Consider the following 24,977-nt stretch of genomic DNA (forward strand, 5'->3'; position numbering starts at 1 on the left):
AAACTAAACAAGTACAAAAAAAACAGATGCAACACAATAAGTAAGGGTTAAACAGAATGCATGTTACAATCTGGGTTGCTTTGTCTACATGTTGCTGATGGCCATTCTGACAATGGGATGTAATGCACAATGATAACATCCCATTTTTTGTCCAATTGGGAATCAGCAGGTGAGAGAATGAGTTTTTCTCTAAGGAACCCCACTCCGTGCAGTGTCTTTTTGTTGGGACACTGCAGAGTGTTGGGAGTAAATCACTTAAAAAATGTATAGTGTGTACCTTCTAAAAATGAAACCTACATCTATCTCTGAGTTGTTGTAAAGAATATGTATTAAGGTTATAACAACCAGCAAGAATGCACTTTTATGTAGAAATCCATGAATCTTCCTGACTTTGCTGCATGGTGGATTCCACTCTTCTTCAGGTGCTGCTCCCTATGTGTATTTCACTGTGGGTATACATCTAAGGGTATGTCTACACTGCCCGCCGCGATCGATCCAGTGGGGATCGATTTATCGTGTCCAGGCTAGATGCGATAAATCGACCCCCGAGCGCTCTCCCATCGATTCCTGTACTCCAGCTTGGCGAGAGGTGCAGGCGGAGTCAACGGGAGAGCGGCAGCAGTCGACTCACTGCGGTGAAGACACCACAGTAAGTCGATCTAAGTACGTCGACTTCAGCTACATTATTCATGTAGCTGAAGTTGCATAACTTAGATTGATTCCCCCCGCCCCCCCTTCAGTGTATCCCAGGCCTTAGACTGGAAAATCTTCAGGTGCTTATTTCTGCCAAGTGCAGTGTCTGTCATTCCTTCCCACCTAGGGCACAAGAGGGAAGAGAGTGCTGACTGAGGAAGTTTCTCATAAGAAAGCCCTGAGGCTCCAGTCAGATCCAGGCTGGAGAGACCCTCCTGCACATCGGCCACAGTCCTCAAGCAGCATGCTTCTGAGCACGAGCTGTGGAGCAGAGGCTGGATCAGATAAATCTAAAGACCTGTTGCTTCGGGCTTTTCATGAGAGTAAGGGGCATTCTCACAGACCCCAAAATAGATTTCTCCCTCTGTCTGCTTCCAGGGGAAGAGGTCTCTGACTCCTTCCAAGTTGGGTGAGTCTTCACTTGCATGTCCCCAGGACTTAGATCTGCCTAAGCCTCTTAACCTCAAAGGGAAAGCATGCAGGAAGATAGTCCAACAGAACCAGGCCTGGTATCGATACTGGTGCTGACTGTGACCTCTAGCAAGCCAAAGAACTGATGTCCTCCAGTATTGACTAAGTGCTCCTGAATGGACTCTTTTGCCAATGGTACTGGTTTGGTCCTGTAAGGATCCGCCAACCACGAAGTCTGTCGCAGCACTGGATCCGGTGGAACTGGTAACCTGGACCCTCGTATTCCAGGGCAGACAGAGACATTTACTACCCTGGAACTCCTCTACTTTTGGGCCTGGTTCATCTGAGGGATATCTTAACCCCATAAAATTATACAACCTTAAGAAAGAGTTATTCCCATACTTCATCCATGAGCTGGAGCTTCCTTCTACCACCACTGACTGTACCAGTGGTGGAGACTGATCAGGCTTTCTGTAGCTGATGTCCAGGATGAATCATCACTTCCCAGACAGGTTAGCCCAAACAGGGCTTTGACAGTTACCTGTCCTATGCACAAGCATGATTACCCTCCAAAGGGATTGCTGGTACCAATGCCTTGAGGCCCCCGAACTAGTCTTCAGCTCCTCAAACTGCCCCTTTTGGAGTCCGTAGGATCATTATGCATGACACCCTGGATCTGTGTGCTCGTCTAGAGAGTCGCATCATTCTTCTTCTCTCAGGCAACAGCATCCTGCTCTGCAGGAGTACTTGGAAGACGACGATGTCAAGCTGGTACCAACAGTCTCATCATCTTCTTAACCCCGTGAGGCAATTGCCCCATTTTCACCACCTCTAACTGAGGGCTATAGGCAATGTCAAGAATAGTTGCAGAGGATGGTGGCAGAACTTCAGATCCCATTAGAAGTTCAAGATATGCAGCACGAGCTCTTGGATTTCCTGCAGCCAGTGGGCCCCAGTTGGATAGCTATCCCAGTGAAGAGGCCATTACAGAACCACTACGGTGGTATGGCATGTGCTGACAATGTGTACCGCTACCCCTGGAAGGGCTGAGAAAAAGTTCTTTGTGCCTGCAAAAAAGGCATAGTTCTTGTTTACCCATCCTGCCCCCAACTCCCCAAGTGGTACAAGCAGCCATGGAAAGATCCAGGCAACACCCTAAAACCACCTCTGCGGACATGGGAGCAAGACACCTGGACCTTTTGGGGAGGGAAGGTATTTACATCCACCAGCCTCTAGTTCAGAATCTCTAATTACCAGGCCCTGTTAGTGAAATATGACTTTATGAACTACTTAAAGTTTCTGGAGTTCAAAGACAAACTCCCCCAAGTGGACAAGGCCCAATTTTAAACCCTTGTTAAGGAAGGTAGACTCATGATCGCAAACGTCAGTGGATGCAGCCAATACCACATCAAGGTCTATAGTGATGTAGTGAGAATAGTGGCTTCAGTCTTTGATTTTTTTTAAAAAAAAGTCCCCCCCAAACATTGAACAATAGTCCAGATCCATCTTTCTTTGTGAGGCCACATGGCCATCTGTGCTTGTGATGCCATTCACCAGGCTATAAATCTGTAGTCTTGCAAGCCTGGCTCAGGTCTGTGTATACATTGGACAGATGCAACATGACCACTGTGGTGACAATCTCCATCAGTGTCAGGCTTCACTCATCTGGTAGATGAACCCGAAACATGTGCATTGGAGTCTTTCCTACCTCCCGCACCCAGCATGTTGGTAATCATTGATGCATCCCTCATAGATTGTGGAGCCCACATGGGCAATTATATGACACAAGGTAGGCCAGGATGAATAGCAGTCTCTTGAAACTTAAGGGCAGTCAGACAGGTATAATGCATCCCAACTACTCCTACCTATCCTGACAATATGACTGTCTTCTGTATAAACAAACAAGGAGGGCAAGATACCTGTGCATGGAGGCCGTCAACTTATGGACAACTGGTGTACCCGGAATCATGTCGCAGTTTTGGAGTCACATCCACCTGGCGCTCAGAGTGCACTGGCAGAGAACCTTAGCAGGCACTTCTCCACTGAACATGAATGGGAGTTACACAGTTCAACCTCAGTAGCCTCTCTTTGATGTGCCTATTGTGGACATTTGAAAGGAGTTCCAGCCACACTTTCACAAGCATTATGCTTTGGTCCAAGCCACTTCTGCTGACGCAGGATTTGGAATTGCAGTGTTAGACATCTGTACTTCCATCCTCGCTCCCCCTTCCTACTTAGCTGCTGCTTGCCAGTCACCCACCTGTGGAATACACATAAGGATCAGCACTCAAAGAAGTAGTAGAGGTTACTTACCTGTAACTGGAGGCTCTTCAAAATGGGTGGTCCCTGTCTCTATTCCACTACCTACGTGCCTGCCTTCCCCTCTGCTTCAGACCATGACTGTGTTTGTGGTAGAGAAGACATTGGAGAGGTGGTCAGTCCGCATCTCCTCTTATCGCTCGGTGCTGAGCAGGAGGAGAGAGATCTAAGATAAAGGTGTGGCCCAACGGATACTACTTGCAAGATATTGCAGTCTTTGGCACAGGGAGCTCATGTGTACCACATGTGAAGTACAGATAGGGACCACACATCTCCAGTTACAGTCAAGTAACCACCTTTGTATACCCCTTGAATACAGTCCTGATGGCAAATGCTCTTGAGAGAGAATTCTGTAAATGTAAAAGTGCTTATTATGAAGGCATCACTAGTGACTACATAGCTGTGTTGAAATGTGCAGGTACAGTGAGACTTTAGATTTTTCATACATAAAAATATTTTTGTCCAACTTACAACATTTACACAGTTAATTTTCTGAGATTGCAAGTGAAACTTCAGTAGTTTAGGATAGTGATTTTCAACATGTGGTCAGCGGATCTCTGGGGGTCCGCATACTAAGATTTCCAAAGGGGTCTGCACCTCCATTCAAAATTTTTTAGGAGTCCACAAATGAAACAAGATTGAAAACTAGTGGCTTAAGAGATGTCCTTTTAAAAAAATGGTTACCTTGAAATGTAGACATGCAGTGTCCTTTGTATCTGTTTAGCTAACTGGCTTGCTAACAGCTCAAGGATTAGATCCATGTAGCTATAGATAAACCATGCTCTGCCTGAGAAGTTAATACTAACAGTGGTTCAGATTTCGAAAGCAGTGCAGGGATTTAGCCATTAATTTAGTGGAAGGCATGGATGGCTAAATTTCCTGCACTGCTTTGAAAATCTCAAGTTACATTTGAGTATTATTTATGGTTTCTGTCTAAACTGTTGGGTAATGGCTATTTTGTACAACAAATGCAACTTACATCCTTGACAGTGAAATGCTGAAGCATAGCACTTGACTTCCTGTCCTGACTGCTCACTCTGTCTCCACTGCCCATCTTCATACCCACAGCTCAATTTATGCTCCCCTGGGGAGTCTGTCTGAACTTAGGGCTCCTTTCTGGGAAAACACAGCTGATTTGTCAGCCAAAGTAAGTACCTCACTAGTGGAACTACAAACACCACTTCCCAAGGCAAGGAGTTTTCTTCCCTCTGTCCTGGTAATGGGCGAGGAAGTGGACAGGTTCTTGGGGAGACTTGCAGAAAATATTTCCTGGGAAAGTGGAGCCTGTTGCTGTCCTAGGAAAACAATTCTGGTGGCTGGACCTGCTGTGGCTCTCCAGAGAGCAGCCTGGCTCTCACATAGCTCACTAGGTCCTTGGGTTTGAGGCTCCCTGGGGTGAACCTTAGTAGATGGTTAGGAAGCTTGTGGTGGTATGGGCTGGCTGGGGAGGGTTAGGCAGCAGGGCTGGGGAGCCATGGAGGCAGGAATTGGAGGCTGGAGGAGCTGGGCTGATCAGCAGTGCTCCCTGACTGCTCCCTGGTACTACTGCTTATCTTGCCTCTGTGGCTCCCCGAGCTCATTGCATGCTAGAGCTTGCCAGCAGGTTTCTCTTTGTTTTAATGTGCACTCTAGATTCCTGGGAAGCACCTAAGCACCACTAGAGGGAAGCTTTGATCTAAGGATCTAGGAAAGTTTATTTGACAAAGGCTGCTCTCTTGTAGATCATCGCAGGATCAGCAGATGGAGAAATGCTTCCCTAGCACAAGTACATTTAGGGAACCTTTGCACAGGCCTTTCTTTCTGTGCCTTTTTTTGTTGTAAAACTTGGTGAGCTTGTTGTTTCTCAGGGAGGTACCTTCTTAAACAATCCAGGTTATAAAACCAGGCATTGCTTTTGTCATGTCATGGACTATTTCATATTCTCTGACGCTCTCTTTTTAGGCTCTAAGCTCTTTGGGTGCAGGGACTGACTTGACTTGTTGGCACTTAAATGATGTGATGTATAACAATTATAAACAATATTGAAACTTTTCTTTTTTTCACTGCTGCAGAAATTGTTCAAAGTCATTGCTCCTCCACTTAATGCTGGCAAGTCTCTCACAGGTACAGAATATTTGCCTTTAAGATTTTACAGCTTTGATACTGTTTGATATTTCTAGTATATTTGATCATAAGTTTAACTGGTCTCTGATCACTTCTAATTTAGGGAGGTGAGGAGGAGATGGTGTTACTGTTTAGGACTCCAGACTTTGCACAGCCCATGAATACAGTGGAGTCGCATTATAGGTGCATATAACTTACGCAATTTTAACTATATGCACTCGGCAAAACAAAAAACAAAAAAAGAGGAAAAATAATTTAAATTCTGTACCTGTAGTGTGGGCGATTCCACCCGCCATTCCTCTCAATGAGCGTTTGACTATATGCGATTTTCGCTTTGCGTGCTGACTTCAGAACCTAACCCCTGCATAAGATGCGACTCCCCTGTAAGTCTTAAGTACTTTCTTCCTTAAACTGTGTTCAAATAGTTCTCAAGCTACTATCCTTTCTCACACAAACTTGCTGCAAATATGTAAACTTATGGAGAATGGAAACATTCCATAAGACACCACTTTTGTCATGAGTAACAATGAATGCTCAAGTAAATGAGATTTTTCCTTTCAGTAAATAAAGATTAGATCCCTATTCTGTTGTCTAGTTATTTGGATAAAAGGTGACAAAAGACTTTTTCTGTGTTCTTAGATGAGAAGGTGGTTATGGGGAACAAGCTCCTTGTGTACATAAGGTAAGATACTTCCAGAATGTTTATAGATAGCACTTAGAATGCATTTACATGTTGAAATTTCTATATAGCCACTAATGCTCCCAATATCCGTGATGCATGGTAGGTGGAATTCTGTGTCATGAAGGAGGTCAGACTATATTATCATGAAATCTGTGAAAAGTAGTAATATCAACGTTTTACGAAGCGTTTAACAGAAGCAGAGAAATGAAGTGACCCATGATCACACACCAAGTACCACAGGTGGGATTAGAACTTGGGTGCTCCTGACTCAGGCTTCGGCATACTGTCTTTGATTTCATGATGGTGATAATGCCCCCTTCCACGCCAACTGCAAAGCTTTTGTCTACTCCAGGGCTTCATAGCCCCCAAATCCATTTTTCATCTTTCATGTTGGCAACCTTTGTGGATTCTGTAGGTGGTTCTGCTTGTTACAAATAAATTGTTTCCTCTATTGACCATCCTGTGATGATACAAAGTTGGGAGGCATCATCAATACAGAGGAGATTGGAATATTGTACAGGAGGATGTGTATGACCTTGAAAATTGAAGTAACATAAATGGGATGAAATTCACTTCAATAGTACAAGTGCAAAGTCATGCACTTAGGGTCAAATAATAAGAATAGTCTAGTGTCTTGTGGGCTGTAATATTTCAGTCTAATTTCAGTTATTGATACAGGTGCTGGATGGTGGTAGTGGTTTGTGATATACAGGAGGTCAGATTATATGATCTTGTAGTCCCTTCTGGTCTAAACTCTATGCCCCTATGACCAATACTGTTCTGAGATTATTGGCCAATAGTGGTGTCACAGGGTGCACTGACCATTAGTGGTGCTGCCTCCTGGCTGTCCTGGGGATTAGCTTTGCCAGGTGTTGCACGCAACCACCATCACCACCACCCTGGCAAAGTCTTTCAATTGTCCCCTCGTCCTGTAGACCCCTCTCGTTCCAGGATCCACAACCACCTCTTTCATGACACACAGCAGCCAGCAAACAGAGTTGTAAACAGGGGAGTTTCACTGGGAGTTTACAGGGGGAGTTTTCGGGGGAGACTTAGACCTAGGCAGAAGACCTGACAGGCTAGTGAAGGGAGGGGGTGGTGGTCTGCCAGTGTTCTGGTGCCTGTTGGGGGTTTGTTTTGGTTTTTGTTTCTTTGACTAACAGGTTTTCAGTGGGAAGGCTATGACTGATACAGAGGCAGCAGTGAAAGATACAATGAGGATGACCGAATGTGGAAGCTGCGGCATGTACATGATCCTGGAGGGGGTACCCAAAAAGAGTTTCGTCTGCATGAAGTGCCGCCTGATAGAGCTGATGGAAGAAAAGATCCGAGGACTGGAGATGCAGGTGGAAACTCTGGTCGAGTTTAGAAGGGGGTTCGAGGAGATGATGGAGCAAAGAAATGAGGCGGCTGAAGGGATAATCTCAGACTTGCAGATGGAAGCAGGACCAAAGAATTCTGAGGGGAGACTGCTGCGTGAGGAAAGTGGACGGTGGAAGCATGCAACTAAGAGAACCAGGCAGAGGAAAAGACAGGCCAGTGAAGGAGAAATAGAGCTCAAGAACAGGTTTGCAGAGTTGAAAAATGAAGAAGGGACACAGCAGGTGGTCACTGACGGTGAGAGGGCAAGGAAAAAGAGAAGAGCAGCTAGCCCTACAGGAAGAGGGGAAGAGTCAATGGATACAACACCAAATATGAGCCCCAGGAGAATACAGGATGGGTTGTGGAGGATTGCAAGGGCGAACAGGAATCGAGAGGACTTGCAGCCAGTGGGAGCAGGGGATAGACCAGAGAATCATACTGTCACCAGGAAAAGGCAGGTCTATGTGATTGGGGACTCCTTACTGAGAAGAATAGACAGGCCTGTAACTAGAGCTGATCCAGAGAACAGAAGGGTGTGCTGTCTGCCGGGTGCTAAGATACGGGATGTGGACCTGAGGCTGAAAAGGATCTTAATGGGAGCGGGAAAGAATCCGTTGATTATCCTTCATGTGGGAACGAATGATATGGCTAGGTTCTCGCTGGAAAGTATCAAGGGAGACTATGCCAGGCTGGGGAAGACGCTTAAGGAAATCGAGGCTCAGGTGATCTTCAGTGGGATTCTGCCTGTTCCTAGAGAAGGGCAACAAAGGTGTGACAAGATTATGGCGATCAACAGATGGCTCAGGCAGTGGTGCTATAAGGAGGGCTTTGGGATGTACAGCCACTGGGAAGCATTCATGGACAGAGGACTGTTCTCTCGAGATGGACTTCACCTGAGTAAGGAGGGAAATAGACTTCTAGGATGGAGGCTCGCCCAACTGATTAAGAGAGCTTTAAACTAGGAATTTGGAGGAGATGGTTGGGAGATGTCCAGGTAATCTCCACGCCGGAATTTAACACCGAGAGGGAAGAAAACAAAGTAAGAGAGGATACAGCCAAGAGCAGAAGAATGGACATAAGGAGGAAGTGTAGTGTAAATACCAGTCTAATAGGTGATAGTGGTGGTAGAATGTCTGTGCCTAACCAGATAAAGAATGTCAGTGAAGCCAAACGGCAAAAATTAAGCTGTCTGTACACTAATGCGAGGAGCCTAGGAAACAAAATGGAGGAACTAGAGCTATTGGTGCAGGAAGTGAAACCGGATATTATAGGGATAACAGAAACATGGTGGAATAGTAGTCATGACTGGAGTACAGGTATTGAAGGCTATGTGCTGTTTAGGAAAGACAGAAATAAAGGCAAAGGTGGTGGAGTAGCATTGTATGTCAATGATGAGGTTAACTGTAAAGAAATAAGAAGGGATGGAGTCTGTCTGGGCAAAAATCACATTGGGAAAGAAAGCTACTAGAGCCTCCCCTGAGATAGTGCTTGGGGTGTGCTACAGACCACCGGGATCTGATTTGGAGATGGATAGAGACCTCTTTAATGTTTTTAATGAAGTAAACACTAATGGGAATTGTGTGATCATAGGAGACTTTAACTTCCCAGATACAGACTGGAGGACAAGTGCTAGTAGTAGTAATAGGGCTCAGTTTTTTTTGGATGTGATAGCTGATGGATTTCTTCATCAAGTAGTTGAAGAGCCAACAAGGGGGGATGCCATTTTAGATTTGGTTTTGGTGAGTAGTGGGGACCTCATAGAAGAAGTGGTTGTAGGGGACAACCTTGGTTCGAGTGATCATGAGTTAATCCAGTTCAAACTAGATGGAAGGATAAACAAAAATACATCTGGGACTAGGGTTTTTTATTTTAAAAGGGCTAACTTTAAAGAATTAAGGAAATTAGTTAGGCAAGTGGATTGGACTGAAGAACTTGTGGATCTAAAGGCAGAGGAGGCCTGGAATTACTTCAAGTCAAAGTTGCAGAAACTATCAGAAACCTGCATCCCAAGAAAGGGGAAAAAAATCATAGGCAGGAGTTGTAGACCAAGCTGGATGAGCAAGCATCTCAGAGAAGTGATTAAGAAAAAGCAGAAAGCCTACAGGGAGTGGAAGATGGGTGGGATTAGCAAGGAAAGCTACCTTATTGAGGTCAGAACATGTAGGGATGAAGTGAGAGAGGCTAAAAGCCATGTAGAGTTGGACCTTGCAAAGGGAATTAAAAACAATAGTAAAAGGTTCTATAGCCATATAAATAAGAAGAAAACAAAGAAAGAAGAAGTGGGACCGCTAAACACTGAGGATGGAGTGGGAGGTTAAAGATAATCTAGGCATGGCCCAATATCTAAATAAATACTTTGCCTCAGTCTTTAATAAGGCTAATGAGGAGCTTAGGGATAATGGAAGGATGACAATTGGGAATGAGGATATGAAGGTAGATATTACCACATCCGAGGTAGAAGCCAAACTCGAACAGCTTAATGGGACTAAATCGGAGGGCCCAGATAATCTTCATCCAAGAATATTAAAGGAACTGGCACATGAAATTGCAAGCCCATTTGCAAGAATTTTTAATGAATCAGTAAACTCAGGGGTTGTACCGTATGACTGGAGAATTGCTAACATAGTTCCTATTTTTAAGAAAGGAAAAAAAAGTGATCCGAGTAACTATAGGCCTGTTAGTTTGACATATGTAGTATGTAAGGTCTTGGAAAAATTTTTGAAGGAGAGGGTAGTTAAGGACATTGAGGTCAATGGTAATTGGGACAAAATACAACGTGGTTTCACAAAAGGTAGATCGTGCCAAACCAACCTGATCTCCTTCTTTGAGAAAGTAACAGATTTTTTAGATAAAGGAAATGCAGTGGATCTAATTTACCTCGATTTCAGTAAGGCATTTGACACGGTTCCACATGGGGAATTTAGTTAAATTGGAAAAGATGGGGATAAATATGAAAATTGAAAGGTGGATAAGGAACTGGTTAAAGGGGAGACTACAACGGGTCATACTGAAAGGTGAACTGTCAGGCTGGAAGGAGGTTACTAGTGGAGTTCCTCAGGGATCGGTTTTGGGACCAATTTTATTTAACCTTTTTATTACTGACCTTGGCACAAAAAGCGGGAATGTGCTAATAAAGTTTGCGGATGACACAAAGCTGGGAGGTATTGCTAACACAGAGAAGGACCAGGATATCATACAGGAAGATCTGGATGACCTTGTAAACTGGAGTAATAGTAATAGAATGAAATTTAATAGTGAAAAGTGCAAGGTTATGCATTTAGGGATTAATAACAAGAACTATTGTTATAAGCTGGGGAGGCATCAGTTGGAAGTAACAGAGGAGGAGAAGGACCTCGGAGTATTGGTTGATCACAGGATGACTATGAGCTGCCAATGTGATATGGCCGTAAAAAAAAGCTAATGTGGTTTTAGGATGCATCAGGCGAGGTATTTCCAGCAAAGATAAGGAGGTGTTAGTACCGTTATATAAGGCACTGGTGAGACCTCATCTGGAATACTGTGTGCAGTTCTGGTCTCCCATGTTTAAGAAGGATGAATTCGAACTGGAACAGGTTCAGAGACGGGCTACTGGGATGATCCGAGGAATGGAAAACCTGTCTTATGAAAGGAGACTGAAAGAGCTTGGCTTGTTTAGCCTAACCAAAAGAAGGTTGAGGGGGGATATGATTGCTCTTTATAAATATATCAGAGGGATAAATATTATGGAGGGAGAGGAATTATTTAAGCTTAGTAACAATGTGGACACAAGAACAAATGGATATAAACTGGACACTAGGAAGTTTAGACTTGAAATTAGACGAAGGTTTCTAACCATTAGAGGAGTGAAGTTCTGGAACAGCCTTCCAAGGGGAGTAGTGGGGGCAAAAGACATATCTGGCTTTAAGACTAAGCTTGATAAATTTATGGAGGGGATGGTATGATGGGATAGCCTAAATTTGGCAATTAATTTGGCAATTGATCTTTGATTATCAGCAGGTAAGTATGCCCAGTGGTCTGTGATGGGATGTTAGATGGGTTGGGATCTGAGTTACTACAGAGAATTCTTTCCTGGGTGCTGGCTGGTGAGTCTTGCCCACATGCTTCAGGGTTTAACTGATCGCCATATTTGGGGTCGGGAAGGAATTTTCCTCCAGGGCAGATTGGCAGAGGCCCTGGAGGTTTTTCGCCTTCCTCTGCAGCATGGGGCACGGGTCACTTGCTGGAGGATTCTCTGCAGCTTGAGGTCTTCAAACCGCAATTTGGGGACTTCAATAACTCAGACATAAGCTAGGGGTTAGTTATAGAAGTGGATGGGTGAGATTTTGTGGCCTGCGTTGTGCAGGAGGTCAGACTAAGGTCAGAAGGGACCATTATGATCATCTAAAGTCTATGAGTCTGAGTCTATGACAGCCCTCTGGCTGGGTCACCATATGTGTTCTCCTCTTCCTGGGTATCCAAGTCCCGCTTGACAAATGGGCTCTTCCTGCTCACTGCCCTGCCAGTGCCACTCCATCAGCAGCGAGTAGGAGGACCTGGGCCTGCCCTCTACTCCAGGTCCTGGCTCAGGGGCCCTATTATTGACTGCCAAGGTTTGACCTACTCCACACTTCGCTGCTTTTCCCCTGAGCCTTGCCTACCTCTTTGGCTCTCCCCTTTCTCTGGGCTTGCCAAGCCACACTCCCTTCTCTCAGAGAGTAACTGTATGCTACTTGCCCATAGCTCCCTACACATGTCCTTTCTCCCAGGGAGTGACTTCAGACTCCTTCCCTGCCACCTCTTCTGTTGCTGGCTTCCTGGCTTATATAGGCCTCTCCAGCTGAGTGTGCTTCTAATCAATTCCCTGCTTCCTGGCTTCTCCAGGTTCAGCCTGTGGAGTTAATTGGCCCACCTGGCCATTTTAACCCTTCTGGGCCTTGTGTGGGGTGAACACCCCATCACAAGTGGTTAATATCCAGTCTCCACTTCTTGAATCTGAGCACGCCACATCCAAGATTCTAATGAATCTGAAAAGAGGAGACTCAGTGTTGCTCCAAATGCTGCCCCAAATATACACACATGATTTTTCATATGTTTCCCCCCTCAAAGTCCCAGTGTCACCTCCTGTTTCCTGTGCCACAGTCCAGCACTAATTGGTTATGTTTATGCAGAAAACTTGGATTCCTTTTTGAGTGATTGGTCATGTGCATTCCACAGTAGGTGTGTGTGCTCGCCACGTGCACCAGTGCCAGAAGTTTTCCCCTTAGCAGTACCCAGAGGGGAGCGCCCCCACCAACCCTTGGAGTGGTGCCACCATGGCGCAGTGGCAGAGCTTCCCTCCCGCCGGACAGGTTCAAAACCTTGAGGGATCTCATCAGGATGATCACAAGGTTTCCCGTGACAACTGCCAGGGCCTGCCTCCAACTCCTGGGTCACGTGGCAGCATGCACGTACATGGTACGCTGTGCCAAAGACTCAGAATGTGGCCCCTTCAGCTCTGGCTGGCCTCTATGTTCTCCCAGTCCAGAGACAGTTTGGACAAAGTCCTTACCATGCCCGAGACCATACTAGCCTCCCTCCTTTGATGAGCCACCCTGGAGAATGTGCTCCGAGAGGTCCCATTCAGGAGCTGCTCCCCAACCATAGAACTGGTGTCTGATGTATCGGACTTGGGTTGGGGAGCCCATGTGGGAGATCTCCAGACCCAAGGCTTGTGGTCTGCGCAGGAACTAGACCTGCACATAAACGTCAAGAAGCTCTGAGCAGTCTATCTGGCCTGCGTGACTTTTTGCTTGTGCCTTGCAGACAGGATAGTCAGAGGTCTCACGGACAACATGGCCGTGATGTTCTACATCAACAGGCAAGGTGGCACCCACTTCACAGCCCTCTGCCAGGAAGCCCTCTGACTGTGAGATTTCTGCATTGCCCACAATATCGACTTGGAAGCCCACCACTTACCGGGCATCCAGAACTCTCGAGCGGATTGCCTGAGCCGGGGCTTCTCCCAACACAAGTGGTTGTCGCGCCCAGGGGTGGCTCACATGATCTTCCAAACGTGGGGCACTCCCTAAGTGGACCTCTTCACAACCAGGCAGAACCACAGGTGCCCCCGGTTTTGTTCCAGGAGAGGCCTGGGCAAGGGCGCGATTTCCAACGCCTTCCTTCTGTCCTGGTCAGGCCAGCAGCTATATGCCTTTCCCCCAATTCTGTTGATCAGCAAGGTCCTGGAAAAAATCAAGACGGACAAGCCTTGCGTCCTCATGATTGCCCCGGCATTGCCCAGACAACACTGGTATGGGACTCTGTTGGACCCTCCATGGCCACTGCTGACCCATCCAGCCCTTCTCTCTCAGGACCAAGGTCGCCTCTTCCACCCCAACGTTGCAGCCCTCCACCTCACGGCATGATTGCTCAATGGTTAGACCAAGAGGAAAGGACCTGCTCAGAGGGCATCCAGCGAATCCTCCTGGAAAGCAGAAGGCCCTCCACATGTCTGGCTTACCTGGCAAAGTGGTCAAGGTTTTCTTGATGGGCCGCCGATCATGGCGTCTCACCAGTGACTGCTCCGCTCCAGCTAATACTGGATTACCTCCTTCATCTCGGAGCCCAGGGTCTAGCGCCCTCGTCTGTCAAAGTGCATCTGGCAGCCATATCGTCCTTCCACCCATCTGTGCAAGGCCACACAGTATTTTCTCACTCCATGACCGGTTGATTCCTTAAGGGCTTGGAGCACCTCTTTCCTTATGTTAGGCCCCCTGTTCCACAGTGGGACCTGAACTTGGTTCTGGCCAGGCTGACAAGGCCTCCGTTTGAGCCGCTTGCCACATGCTCCTGGTCCAATCTTTCATGAAAAGTAGCCTTTCTTGTGGCAATCACGTCTGCTTGGAGAGTCTCAGAGCTCCGGGCCCTAACCTCTGAACCCCCATATATGGTGTTTCATAAAGATAAGGTCCAGCTCTGCCCACACCCTTCGTTCCTCCCCAAGGTGGTCTCAGCCTATCATATAAACCAGGACATTTCCCTTCTGGTACTCTGTCCCACACCTCACGCATCTAGTGAGGAGCACTGTCTTCACATGCTAGATGTGAGATGGGCCCTGCCTTTTTACCTGGAACAGACAAAACCATTCAGGATGTCTACACAGCTGTTTATTGCCACGGCTGAACAAATGAAGGGTTGGCCGATCTCCACTCAGCAGCTCTCCAGCTGGATCACTTCATGTATCCGTACTTTTTACGACCTGATGGGAGTTCCCCCACCACCAATTGTGAGAGCGCACTCAACACGGGCGCAAGCCTTGTCAGCCGCCTTTCTAGCTCACGTCCCTATTCAGGACATTTGTAGAGCTGCAACATGGTCATCGGCGCACAGGTTCACCTCACATTATGCAATTGTCTCCCAGACCAGTGAGGACACAAGGTTTGGCAGGACAGTGGTCCGTCCCAGGTGTCTGTGAATGCCTACCCACCTCCAACAGGGATAGCTTGGGAATCACCTACTGTGGAATGCACATGAGTAATCACTTGAAGAAGAACAGGTGGTTACCTTTTCCATAACTGGTGTTTTTCGAGATGTGTTGCTTATGTCCATTCCACATCCCACCCTCCTTCACCTCTGTCGGAGTTTTCCAGCAAGAAGGAACCGGGGGTGGAGGAGTGCGCAGCGCCCCTTATACCGTGCCATGGTGGCACCACTCCAGGGGCTGCTAGGGGTGCTCCCCTATGGGTACTGCTAGGGGAAAAACGTCCGGTACCGGTGCACATGGCGAGCACGCACACCTATTGTGGAATGGACGTGAGCAACACCAGTTACAGAAAAGGTAACTGTCTTTTCCCTTGTGATAATAGCACTGTTGTTAAGGATACATGTTTACCTGGTTTTGTGCTTTGATATGAAGAACTGATTTTTTAAAAATGCATATTGAAGCCTAGGCAGCTTGGGTGGGGGAAAGGGAGGAAGACACTGTTCCAATCTGTTTCGTATTGGGCAGTAGTAGGTCAATGCTTTGTAGTAACTGGTTTTTTTCTTTTTACCACAGTTGCTGTTTAGCAGGCCGTGCTTATCCATTGGGTGATATTCCTGAAGATCTGGTACCCTTGGTTAAAAACCAGGTGAGTATTTGTTTGGAAGGATACTGTTCATCATAGGGAATGAAGCAAGTATTGCAGGACTGTTGATAAGAGATGAAGGATCACCTTGTCGTCTTACCTACCTTTTATTTCCTAGGTAGGTGTATGATAGAAAACTACTGCAACTTGGATATCTGCAGCCCTGTGAGTTTATAACCCACCATGGATTACCACGCAGCTGTTTGTAGACGGCTGCCATCAAGCTTAATATTTCTCTTGCTTCCTTGAGAAATGGGAAAACATGCAGTCCTCAGTCTAGTTTCTAGACAGACTTTGGTGACTTTAGGCAGCTAGGACTACGGAAATTAAAGTTGGAGAAGTTCTAGGTTTTGAGCTTTCATTATAGCTGACCTCTTAAGACCCTTGAAGTGAAGTGCAATGTATGGATAGCCATGCATTCAGAAGTAGGGAGTGATTGTAGTGCTCCTGAATAGTACTTTATTGACAACAGTAGGGACTGAAGTCATTCAGGACTTATCTACATGGGGAATTTAGTGCACAGTAAACTAGAGTGTGGATTTAAAACATGCTAGCTACTCCACACTAACTTTCCGTGTGGAGGCTCTTACTGCGCATTTATGGCAGTTTATCTTAGTACACTTCCAAAATGTAGTAAGCTAATGAATGCATAGGCACTCCTAGTGCTCGGTAAGATTGTCTGCAGGGGAAGTTAGCTGGTGCACACTAGCTACTCAGCACTTCTGTGGGCTTTTCACCCATGTAGACAAACTCTCAGCTACAGACATGAGTACATTAAAGGCCTTGGCAGTACAACCTTCAGCACCCTTTCCTCGATATCCCTGTGGCTAAAATCTTGCCTCATACCCAAGGCCTCTTTTGCCTTAACTGTTGCAGCCACCTCTTCCTTGTTCTCCCAATGCTCATATTTGCCTTTTAAACTTTGCTGGTTAGTGATCCTGCTGCTGCATCTTTCTCCTTCAGTACCTCCACTGGTTTTCCCTTCACCTTTAGCATCCCCTCCAGATGCTGTATCTGCATCTTCAAGACCTTGCCCAGTCTAGTGTATCTTTCCCCTTTGTCACCCAGCAATTTGTATACCGCGTTACTCCTCTGTCCATAGCACTTGGAGGCAGGCCAGACCTTTGCTGAGCTGGGGCAGAAGGACTGTTTTCTGTGTTTCTGGTCAGTTTTACTTCCCTAACTAACTTTGCAATTTGATGTCTTCCGATTTTATCATTTTGGATCTAGAGTATGTGACCGCATGGTATTTTCTGAGGGACTGTGCTTGCTGCTTCCCTTGTTGTGCCTACTTGTCAGAGCAGAAAACATGGAGCAGATGTAGGAGCAAGCCAAACAGCTACAAAAATGAGCCAAACTGCTCTGGTGTGTTAAGGCAGGCTAGATCACTGACAGTGTTTCAGGATGCCAGGACCAACCTCCCAATGGATGTACAAGCCAGGTGTGCCTCAGTTGCTGTGGCAGGCATCAGACTACATAAGAATGATCATACTGGGTCAGACCAGTGTTCCATCTAGCCCAGTGTCCTGTCTTCTGACAGTGGCTGGTGCCAAATGCTTTGAGAAGGAATGAACAGAACTGGGCGTTTTTGAGTGATCTATCTCCAGTTGTCCAGTCCCATCTTCTGGCAGTCAGAGGCTTAGGGACACCCTGAACACGAGGTTGTCTCTGACCATCTTGGCTAATAGCCATCGATGGACTATCCTCCATGAATTTACATAATTCTTTTTTTAACCCAGTTATACTCTTGGCCTTCACAACATCCCCTGGCAATAAGTTCCACAGGCTGACTGTGCATAATGTGGAGAAGTACTTCCTTTTGTATGTTTTAAACCTTCTGCCTATTAATTTAATTGTGTTACCCCTAGTTCCTGTGTTATATGAAGGGGTAAATAACACTTTTTCTCTATACCATTCATGACCGACTCAGGCACTCTTCCCCCACAATCCTCAGGAGTACCGTGTCCTAGCTCAACATCTAAATTAGCACAGCAGCAACGCCTCTGGTAACATGGTCCAGCACAAGCAGTACCTCAGTCTCTAGGAACAGCAGCAATGAGGGTTAGTGTTCCCTAGCTGTGCTCTTTCCAGAGTTCTTCTGATAGTTCTTGATTGGGCTCAGTAACTGTGGTTCTTGGAACTTGATACATTGTGGATACTTCTAGTACAAGAGGGCTTTCTATTTCAGGGTCTGATATTTCACCCCAATCTGGGCCTTCATTTAGCAGCCTGGGATCTGAGAAACACTGATCTAGGCTACTCAGCCAAGATTGTGGACACCACCTTGGATCTAGGAAAGAGTCCACTGAGAATAAGTAGAACTTCAGAGTTGCGAACATCAGAATTATGAACTGACCAGTCAACCACACACCTCATTTGGAACTGGAAGTACACAATCAGGCAGCAGCAAAGACGACCCCCCCCCCAGAAAAAAGCAAATACAGTACAGTACTGTGTTAAACTACTTTTAAAAAAGGGAAAGCAGCATTTTTCTTACGCAAAGTAAGGTTTCAAAACTGTATTAAGTCAATGTTCCATTGTAAACTTTTGAAAGAACAACCATAATGTTCTGTTCAGCGTTATGAACAACCTCCATTCCTGAGGTGTTCGAAACTGAGGTTCTATTGTATAACTCACTGGCTGAAGTTGTACCACTGTTGAATTGACAAGAAAATTTATACAAAAAGAGGGGAAAAATAAGGCATAGCGTTTTCTTCAGAGTGGGATTTCTTTGGGTTTAGAAGCTCATGTTGCCAGAATTCATAGTGCAGTCTTGCATGAGCCCCAGCTGAGTATCTCATCATCTTCAGACATCTGCTTCACTTGAGAATCTCGTGCCTCTGCAGATTTCCTTCTTGGAGGCCAACCACTGTCATGTAGGCTCAGGCCAGAGCCCTCAGTAAGCCACTTGGTGCGGTGTCCATGCACTAGAAGGGTACTCTGAACTCTGGGCTCCCTTTACTGATCTATTAAATGTACATTTCAGCTGGAAGAGTTCTGAGACTGACCCTTCCTTGAGCCTGACAGTTAATACTCCATTCCCAGAAAGAGTTCTGCTGTCTTTCCACCCTAGTGTTAAACACTCTAAGGAGTTTCACATGCATCCGACGAAGTGGATATTCACCCACAAAAGTTCATGCTCCAATACGTCTGTTAGTCTGTAAGGTGCCACAGGACTCTTTGCTGCTTTTACAGATCCATACTAACACGGCTACCCCTCTGATACTCTAAGGAGTCTGACACAATCTGTGAGAATCCAAGTGAAGCCAAAAGCTGTAGAAACCATAATACCTAATTTTCCTTTATTATCAACTGGGGAAGGTAGCAAGATGAATCCAAGCTCATATCTCTGACTAATAAGGCAGAGGAACTGATCCTTCCTCCAGGAGTCACTACACCTTCCACAAGCTGTATCTTGGGCACAAAGGACTCAGGCAATTTATGAAATTTATAGAGCAGCAATCTGCTTTTCACCCCTCAACCTTTCAGACTTAAGATGACCACCCGATGTCAGTCAACCTGACATTTGGTAGGATACTGCAGGAAGTAGTATCTCTGTAAACTCTCCATATCTCAGACCACTAGTTGTAATTAAATGTACATAGTTGTTGTTCCTCCCTCCCTGCTTGGAATGGCTGTTACTGCCTTGAATTCCCCAGTATTTGGGCTGTTGGATTTGAACGGGAGAGTCGATTCTCAGGTACTTCTCCATTTTTGGCTCCTTCATGTCCAACAGTCTGACACCTTGGCAGTGTCTGTTTTTTGTTTTTTTTTTGTTTTTTTAATTAGACATTTGTTCTGGTTGAAAGATTCTGGTGCAAATGTGAAGTTTTGTCCTTTTAAAGATCTGACTTGCCTCCAACTACTATGAAGGGATCCAGAACAGAAATTTCCAAATCAGATATTTTCTAACACTAAAATGCAGTTTGCTGAGATTACTGTGCTCATTGGCCGGGTCTAGAGGCACACGACTGAAAGTCTCAGGTTTTTCTGCAGATTTGTTGTGTGAACTAGGCCAGGTCCTTTCACTTGTCTGTTACCCAGATTTCATATCTATAAAGTGGGAATAATACCAGTTTACCTACTGACAGGTGATTGTGAAGGTTAGTGTTTGTACATCTCTCTGAAGATGTAAATTGCTATGTAAGTGGGACTGTTTTTTCCTATAAGGTTCATTGTGTGTTTCAGCTTGTAACTTATAGCTTCGTGGCTGGCCTATGACCACATCAGTGTTCACCATTGATTTTAGGCAAAATTGCATTGTATGTGATACTTCTTTGAACTTCAAAATGTTTCAGAAAAAAAATTCATATGTGTGTCCTAAATGAGGCACCTGAATAAGTGGTCTGAACTTTGAGGTGCTGAGCACCTTCAGGTCCCATAGACTTCAGTGGGGATCTGCACCATGCCACTTATCTAGATATCTAAATGTGGGTCCAAGTGCCTAAAGTTAGATACTCAGGTCTGAAAATGTTGGCTGTAATTATTTTTGCTCCTGGCCTGAATTTATCAGTAGGGGAGCATACAGAGAGGATCTCTGTTTATGCAACTGAGCTGCAGTAATGTCAGCTGTGTAAGAGTTTTTAAGAAATCATGTGGTATTTTAAACTGAACTGCTTTATGTATAGTGATACTACTTGCTTGTTGAGTTTATGCTGCAAAGTAAACTTTCACAATGGTGTATGGAGCTCAATACCAGAATCCCTACGCTACTTAAGACACTCAAGTAGAAAGGAGTCTGTTCACTTGTATTTTTGTGTTTAGAAGAGTTTAGAACTCTTTCTTCAGGTATTCAACCAGTGACAATGGGAGTAATAGTGAGAAATTATCAACATTTGTGTAAATATTCCTTGCAGGTGTTTGAATTTCTTATCCGTCTCCACTCAGCTGAAGCATCTGCAGATGAAGAAGTCTACCCATATGTTCGTACGCTACTGCACTTTGATACCAGAGAGTTCCTTAACGTTCTTGCACTGGTAAGAGTAATTCAAGTTCAGCAAAGGGTGGTGGTGGTGGGGAGCTAGCTCTTCTATTCATCTATCATTGTTGCGCAATCGCAAGTTATGTCTTTCTAAAAGACGTACACTAGCTAAACCATTGGCTTGATGCAGGAACCATTTGGGGTACATCTACACTGGAATAAAAGACCTGCGGCACAGCCGGGGCTGTGCTGGGTCAGCTGACTTGGGCTGTGAGGCTAAAAATTGCTGTGTAGATGTTTGGGCTTGGGCTGGAGCCTGAGTTCTAGGACCCTTCCCACTCCTGGGGTCCCAGAGCTCAGGCTCCAGGCCGAGACCAAACATTCTACACAGCAGTTTTACAGCCCCGCAGCCTGTGCCCAACAAGCCTGAGTCAGCTGACCCAGGCCAGCTGCGGGTGTTTAACTTCTGAGTAGATGTACCCTTGGTGACATTCTCTGGCTTGTATTGTAAAGGAGGTTGGACTAAATGACTGTAATGATCCCTTCTGGTTTTAAAATCTGACTCTGGTCTGTGCACTGGGCTAACCATTCTCTTATCAAGCCATTGCTAAAATTGCAGGTGGGATAAAAATAACAAACTCTCAGGCTTGTGCCTCAACAGGAGAATGTTTTAATATTAACATTTTTCTTTATTCATATTTTCTCTTGCCTTCACTTCTTCCCCTTCCCACTATACTTGTCTTGTCTAATCAGTCTGTTCTATCACCAAAGTATCAAGTGCCTTAAAATCACTTAAACAGGCCAACAAAAGAAAACAAGGGGACATTTGGCTCCTGAAAGATAGTGATAAAGTAACATGCTTACAAGGAGTGTGAAAGCACTTTGACACCCTTTTAATAAATCCTCTTGCTCATATTTGCTTTTTTGTTTATGGGAATAACATTGAAAAGCTTCTTCCCAAGTTGCCAAAGAATATTGCGGAACAGATTCTCTTCTATAATGCAGACTTTTGAAGACTTTAAGAATGACAAGCAAGCAGTGGAGTATCAACAAAGAATTGTGGACATCCTGCTAAAGGTTAGTGCATGTAAAAAATTAACCCTTTGAGTTTCATTTACACAGTACTATTTACAAAGTCACTTCAAAAGGCAGTGTACTGTAGAGTTAGGGTTGGAACGGAGGACTGATTATCAGGTCTTCTGAGTTCCCTTTCCAGTTCTGTCACTGCCTTATTGTGTAACCTTGAGGAGATCACTCGACCCATCTGATGCACAGCTTTCCCATCAATAAAGTGTGTGTAGTTCCTGCTGTGGTACCTTCTTCTCATGAGTGTTGTGAAGTTTTTGTGTTTGCATCTGAGACCCTTGGAGGAGAACCACTGTTTTATATATCACTGCAAAGATTTGTTTGACCGAAAAATGTTTCCTGGGATTTTATTCCTTCTCAAAACCCTGCACCCAGTTAGCTTTCCGCCAACACTGTGTATAATAGGGTCACTTGCCCAAAGATCTCATTGTGACAGATAAATTAGACTCATTAAATAGTACCATCTGGAATCTAAAATAAATAAATTGGGGCTATTATGAATAAATATATGATCAGGTGTACAATTTAAAATATGTAGATTTTATTCTAAAATTTGCAAGCCATACAAATAAAACAAAAAAGGCAGTTCAATGAGAAGTTTTATATTTTAATATTTTGAAGCAAGAGTAAACTCCCATCCAGTCAGAACATAGTTTAGGCTCAGGAGTCTGAGTTACAGGGAAAAGCATGAATACCGTATTTATTTTTTTCACTTTTTAAAAATATCCTTAGCCAGCGCTCTAGGCTTAGGTACTGTTCAGTTTTCTAAATACCTACATAGTTGTAGTAAATACCTAAAATAGCATACAGCAGGGGCAGCTTTTGGGGAAGTATCATGGTTGGGGAGGAAAGCCTCTTGTAGCATCTGTCAGTAGGGGAAGGAGGTAGCACCAGGCTGTGAGCAGGAGCTCCTGTAGATGTGTTTTTTTTCAGGGCTGCTTTGTACATTGAATCTCAGCCACCTTCTGTATTTCCAACCTCACTGCAAGAAGGCTGTGTCCCACACTCTCCAGTAACAGCAAAATGTGAGTGTCCTTTTAGCCCCCAAGCTGGCTCCTTAAAAGAGAAGCAGAGAAAGGATCCTCTCCATTTCCCTATTGAGCCCCAAATTAGCAAATTAGACTCTAGGTGCCCATCTGTCTTTGCTTAGTTCCACAGTTCATCTTAGCAGATATCAGCAGTACATCCCCTTCCCCAAGCCCTTCGTCTCTAACTCAGTTTCACAAACAGAATCCTTAATTTGGGATTCCTGTTATATCTTGATGTTTCTTGATATAGACAATGTCCTGAGCCCTGTCTCTTAAACAAGAAGTAAGGGCTGGGCCACCACAAATTTGACCTAAATTTTCCTCAGTTGCATCTTGAAGACCTAATGTTTCTTCAGTATTGTAGAGATCAAAATAGGTGAACAGCCCTTTTAAGAATGGCTTAGAAATCTGCCTCTGACTACAAGATGAAGAGGCACAGAAGCGTCAGCATGAATACTTCTAGAAATTTCAAGAGAGACTGTATTATTTCAAAGGTGCCTCCAAGGTGAAACACTAAGGTTCTTCTTGTCCTCCATCAGGATTAAATAACCCTTTGCCAGGGTGGATTCAAGGGTGAGCAAAGTTGGCAAAGGGTGAGTGAATCCTTCCCAGCCCCTCAGCTGATAAATTACTGAGGGATTATTAATTGGAGGTCCTTCCCATTGGAGTCCATAGCAAAACACTTCCTGATATTTCCTTTATCCTTCAACTTGCATCTGTTCATGGCAGTATTCATTAGGGAAGCAGAATTATCCTAGTATCCTTGGCCAAAAATGGCCATTGCCCACCTCCACCCCAGTAGCAGCTGTTTCATTGCTGTACTTCATGTATACAATTTGGGAAGAAAGGCACTACACAGAGTATGTAAACTCGTTTAACCAGAAATTGACTAGAGTCACATGTCCTGCACTGGAGTCCAGTTGTAAGTATTTAGTGATAACTGAAAAATTGCAACTACAACTACTTGTTAGCAAGGCACCCTGGCAGATAAACATTAAGGCATCTCAGAGAGCATCACCTGAGAATTCAAGCTCTTCTTTGAGAGATGCTCCCTGTTGTATTCCACTGAGGGTTACGCATCATGCATCCGGAGCTGGAGAATCTAAAAGTAGTTGTTGAGACAGATCTTTAATGGCCCACAGCTGGGCAGATTGTCACCGGTACCAGTGAAAATTCGGATTCAGTTTGCTCAATGCACAGCAATTTATTTTTTCTCAAAGGAGTCACATGTCCCAGAAATATGCCCTGTGGGTGTTTCATTACTGGGTTTTCTAATTAAAATGTTTAGAAGGGACTGCAAAACAGAGACCAAAGATCAGTCAACATTTACCCTCTCATCATTCACTTGAGCTTTTAGCATGGTATCATCCAAAAGGGTCATTCTTCTTCGAGTGCTGTCCCTGTGGGTGCTCCACTCCTAGGTGACGGTGTGTCCCGGTGCCGTTGATCGGAGATTTTTGGTAGCAATGCCTGGTTGGGACGCACGCACTCACTTGGTATCTCCCGTCTTGTTGGAATCTTCCTCAGTTCCTTCTCAACCATCCCCGGCTGAAGACGGGACTCGGGGCAGTACTGCTTCTCTTCCCTGGTCTCTGTAGGAACAAAGTAACAAAGAATATAGAAATAGTTATTAGTTACATCCCAGTTGTTTCCCTTCCTTTAGTAGTTACATAGTGACTTAGTTTAAAAAAAAAAAAATTTTACTTCAGACTTGTCTCTTGCTGAGACACTCTCCCCTGCCATTTCTAATTCACAGTGCCAGGGACTTCAGGATTCAAAAGGTGTGTTTCCTGTTAGAACTCCATGCCAAGGTCAGATGGGCACTCACATTGTGTGAAGTGCCTCGGGGAAGCCCACATCCCTGCAAAGTGCCTCCACTGTATGAGCCTCAAGTCAAGGGCTCAGCGTGACGGGACCTGCGGCTTAAAATGCTTCTTATGGAAAAATCCCTGCAGCCGCTTTCGGAGACGGGGAAAGTTAAACCCACTCCCACATCCTCCCCAGCCAGATCTGAACCAGTGGGGAGCGTTGCTTCACCCTCTCTGCAGCAGAGGCAAGAAGCAGAGCAGTCTCATAGGAGAGACTATAACAAGGGTAAGGGGTCTCCTGCGACATCCCTACCCTCTGTGCTGACAGCGGAAAAGGCAGGCACCTCAGCCCCAGCTCATGCCTCAACCACGGCTCCCACAGACTGTAGAGGCAGAAAATCCCTCCCAGACAGGGAAAGATGCCATGGCAGCAAGTGCCTCAGCGCTAAAAATAACTGCAGTGCTGGCTGTGCATTCTGC

General features: G+C 45.2%; 1 protein-coding gene across 2 annotated transcripts in view; it reads left to right on the forward strand.

The window, feature by feature from the left end:
- The window catches only part of VPS8 (VPS8 subunit of CORVET complex), a 253,480-nt gene that overhangs the window by 86,001 nt on the left and 142,502 nt on the right, over positions 1–24,977 (forward strand). For both annotated transcript variants that reach the window (XM_039488831.1, XM_039488832.1), the window contains exons 23-27: positions 5,475–5,526; positions 6,166–6,208; positions 15,585–15,657; positions 20,511–20,630; positions 21,581–21,652. In XM_039488831.1, coding sequence (XP_039344765.1) covers positions 5,475–5,526; positions 6,166–6,208; positions 15,585–15,657; positions 20,511–20,630; positions 21,581–21,652 — 360 coding nt within the window. The remainder of the gene's footprint in view (positions 1–5,474; positions 5,527–6,165; positions 6,209–15,584; positions 15,658–20,510; positions 20,631–21,580; positions 21,653–24,977) is intronic.

Source organism: Mauremys reevesii, linkage group 9, assembly GCF_016161935.1.
Source record: "Mauremys reevesii isolate NIE-2019 linkage group 9, ASM1616193v1, whole genome shotgun sequence".
Lineage (NCBI taxonomy): Eukaryota > Metazoa > Chordata > Testudines > Geoemydidae > Mauremys > Mauremys reevesii.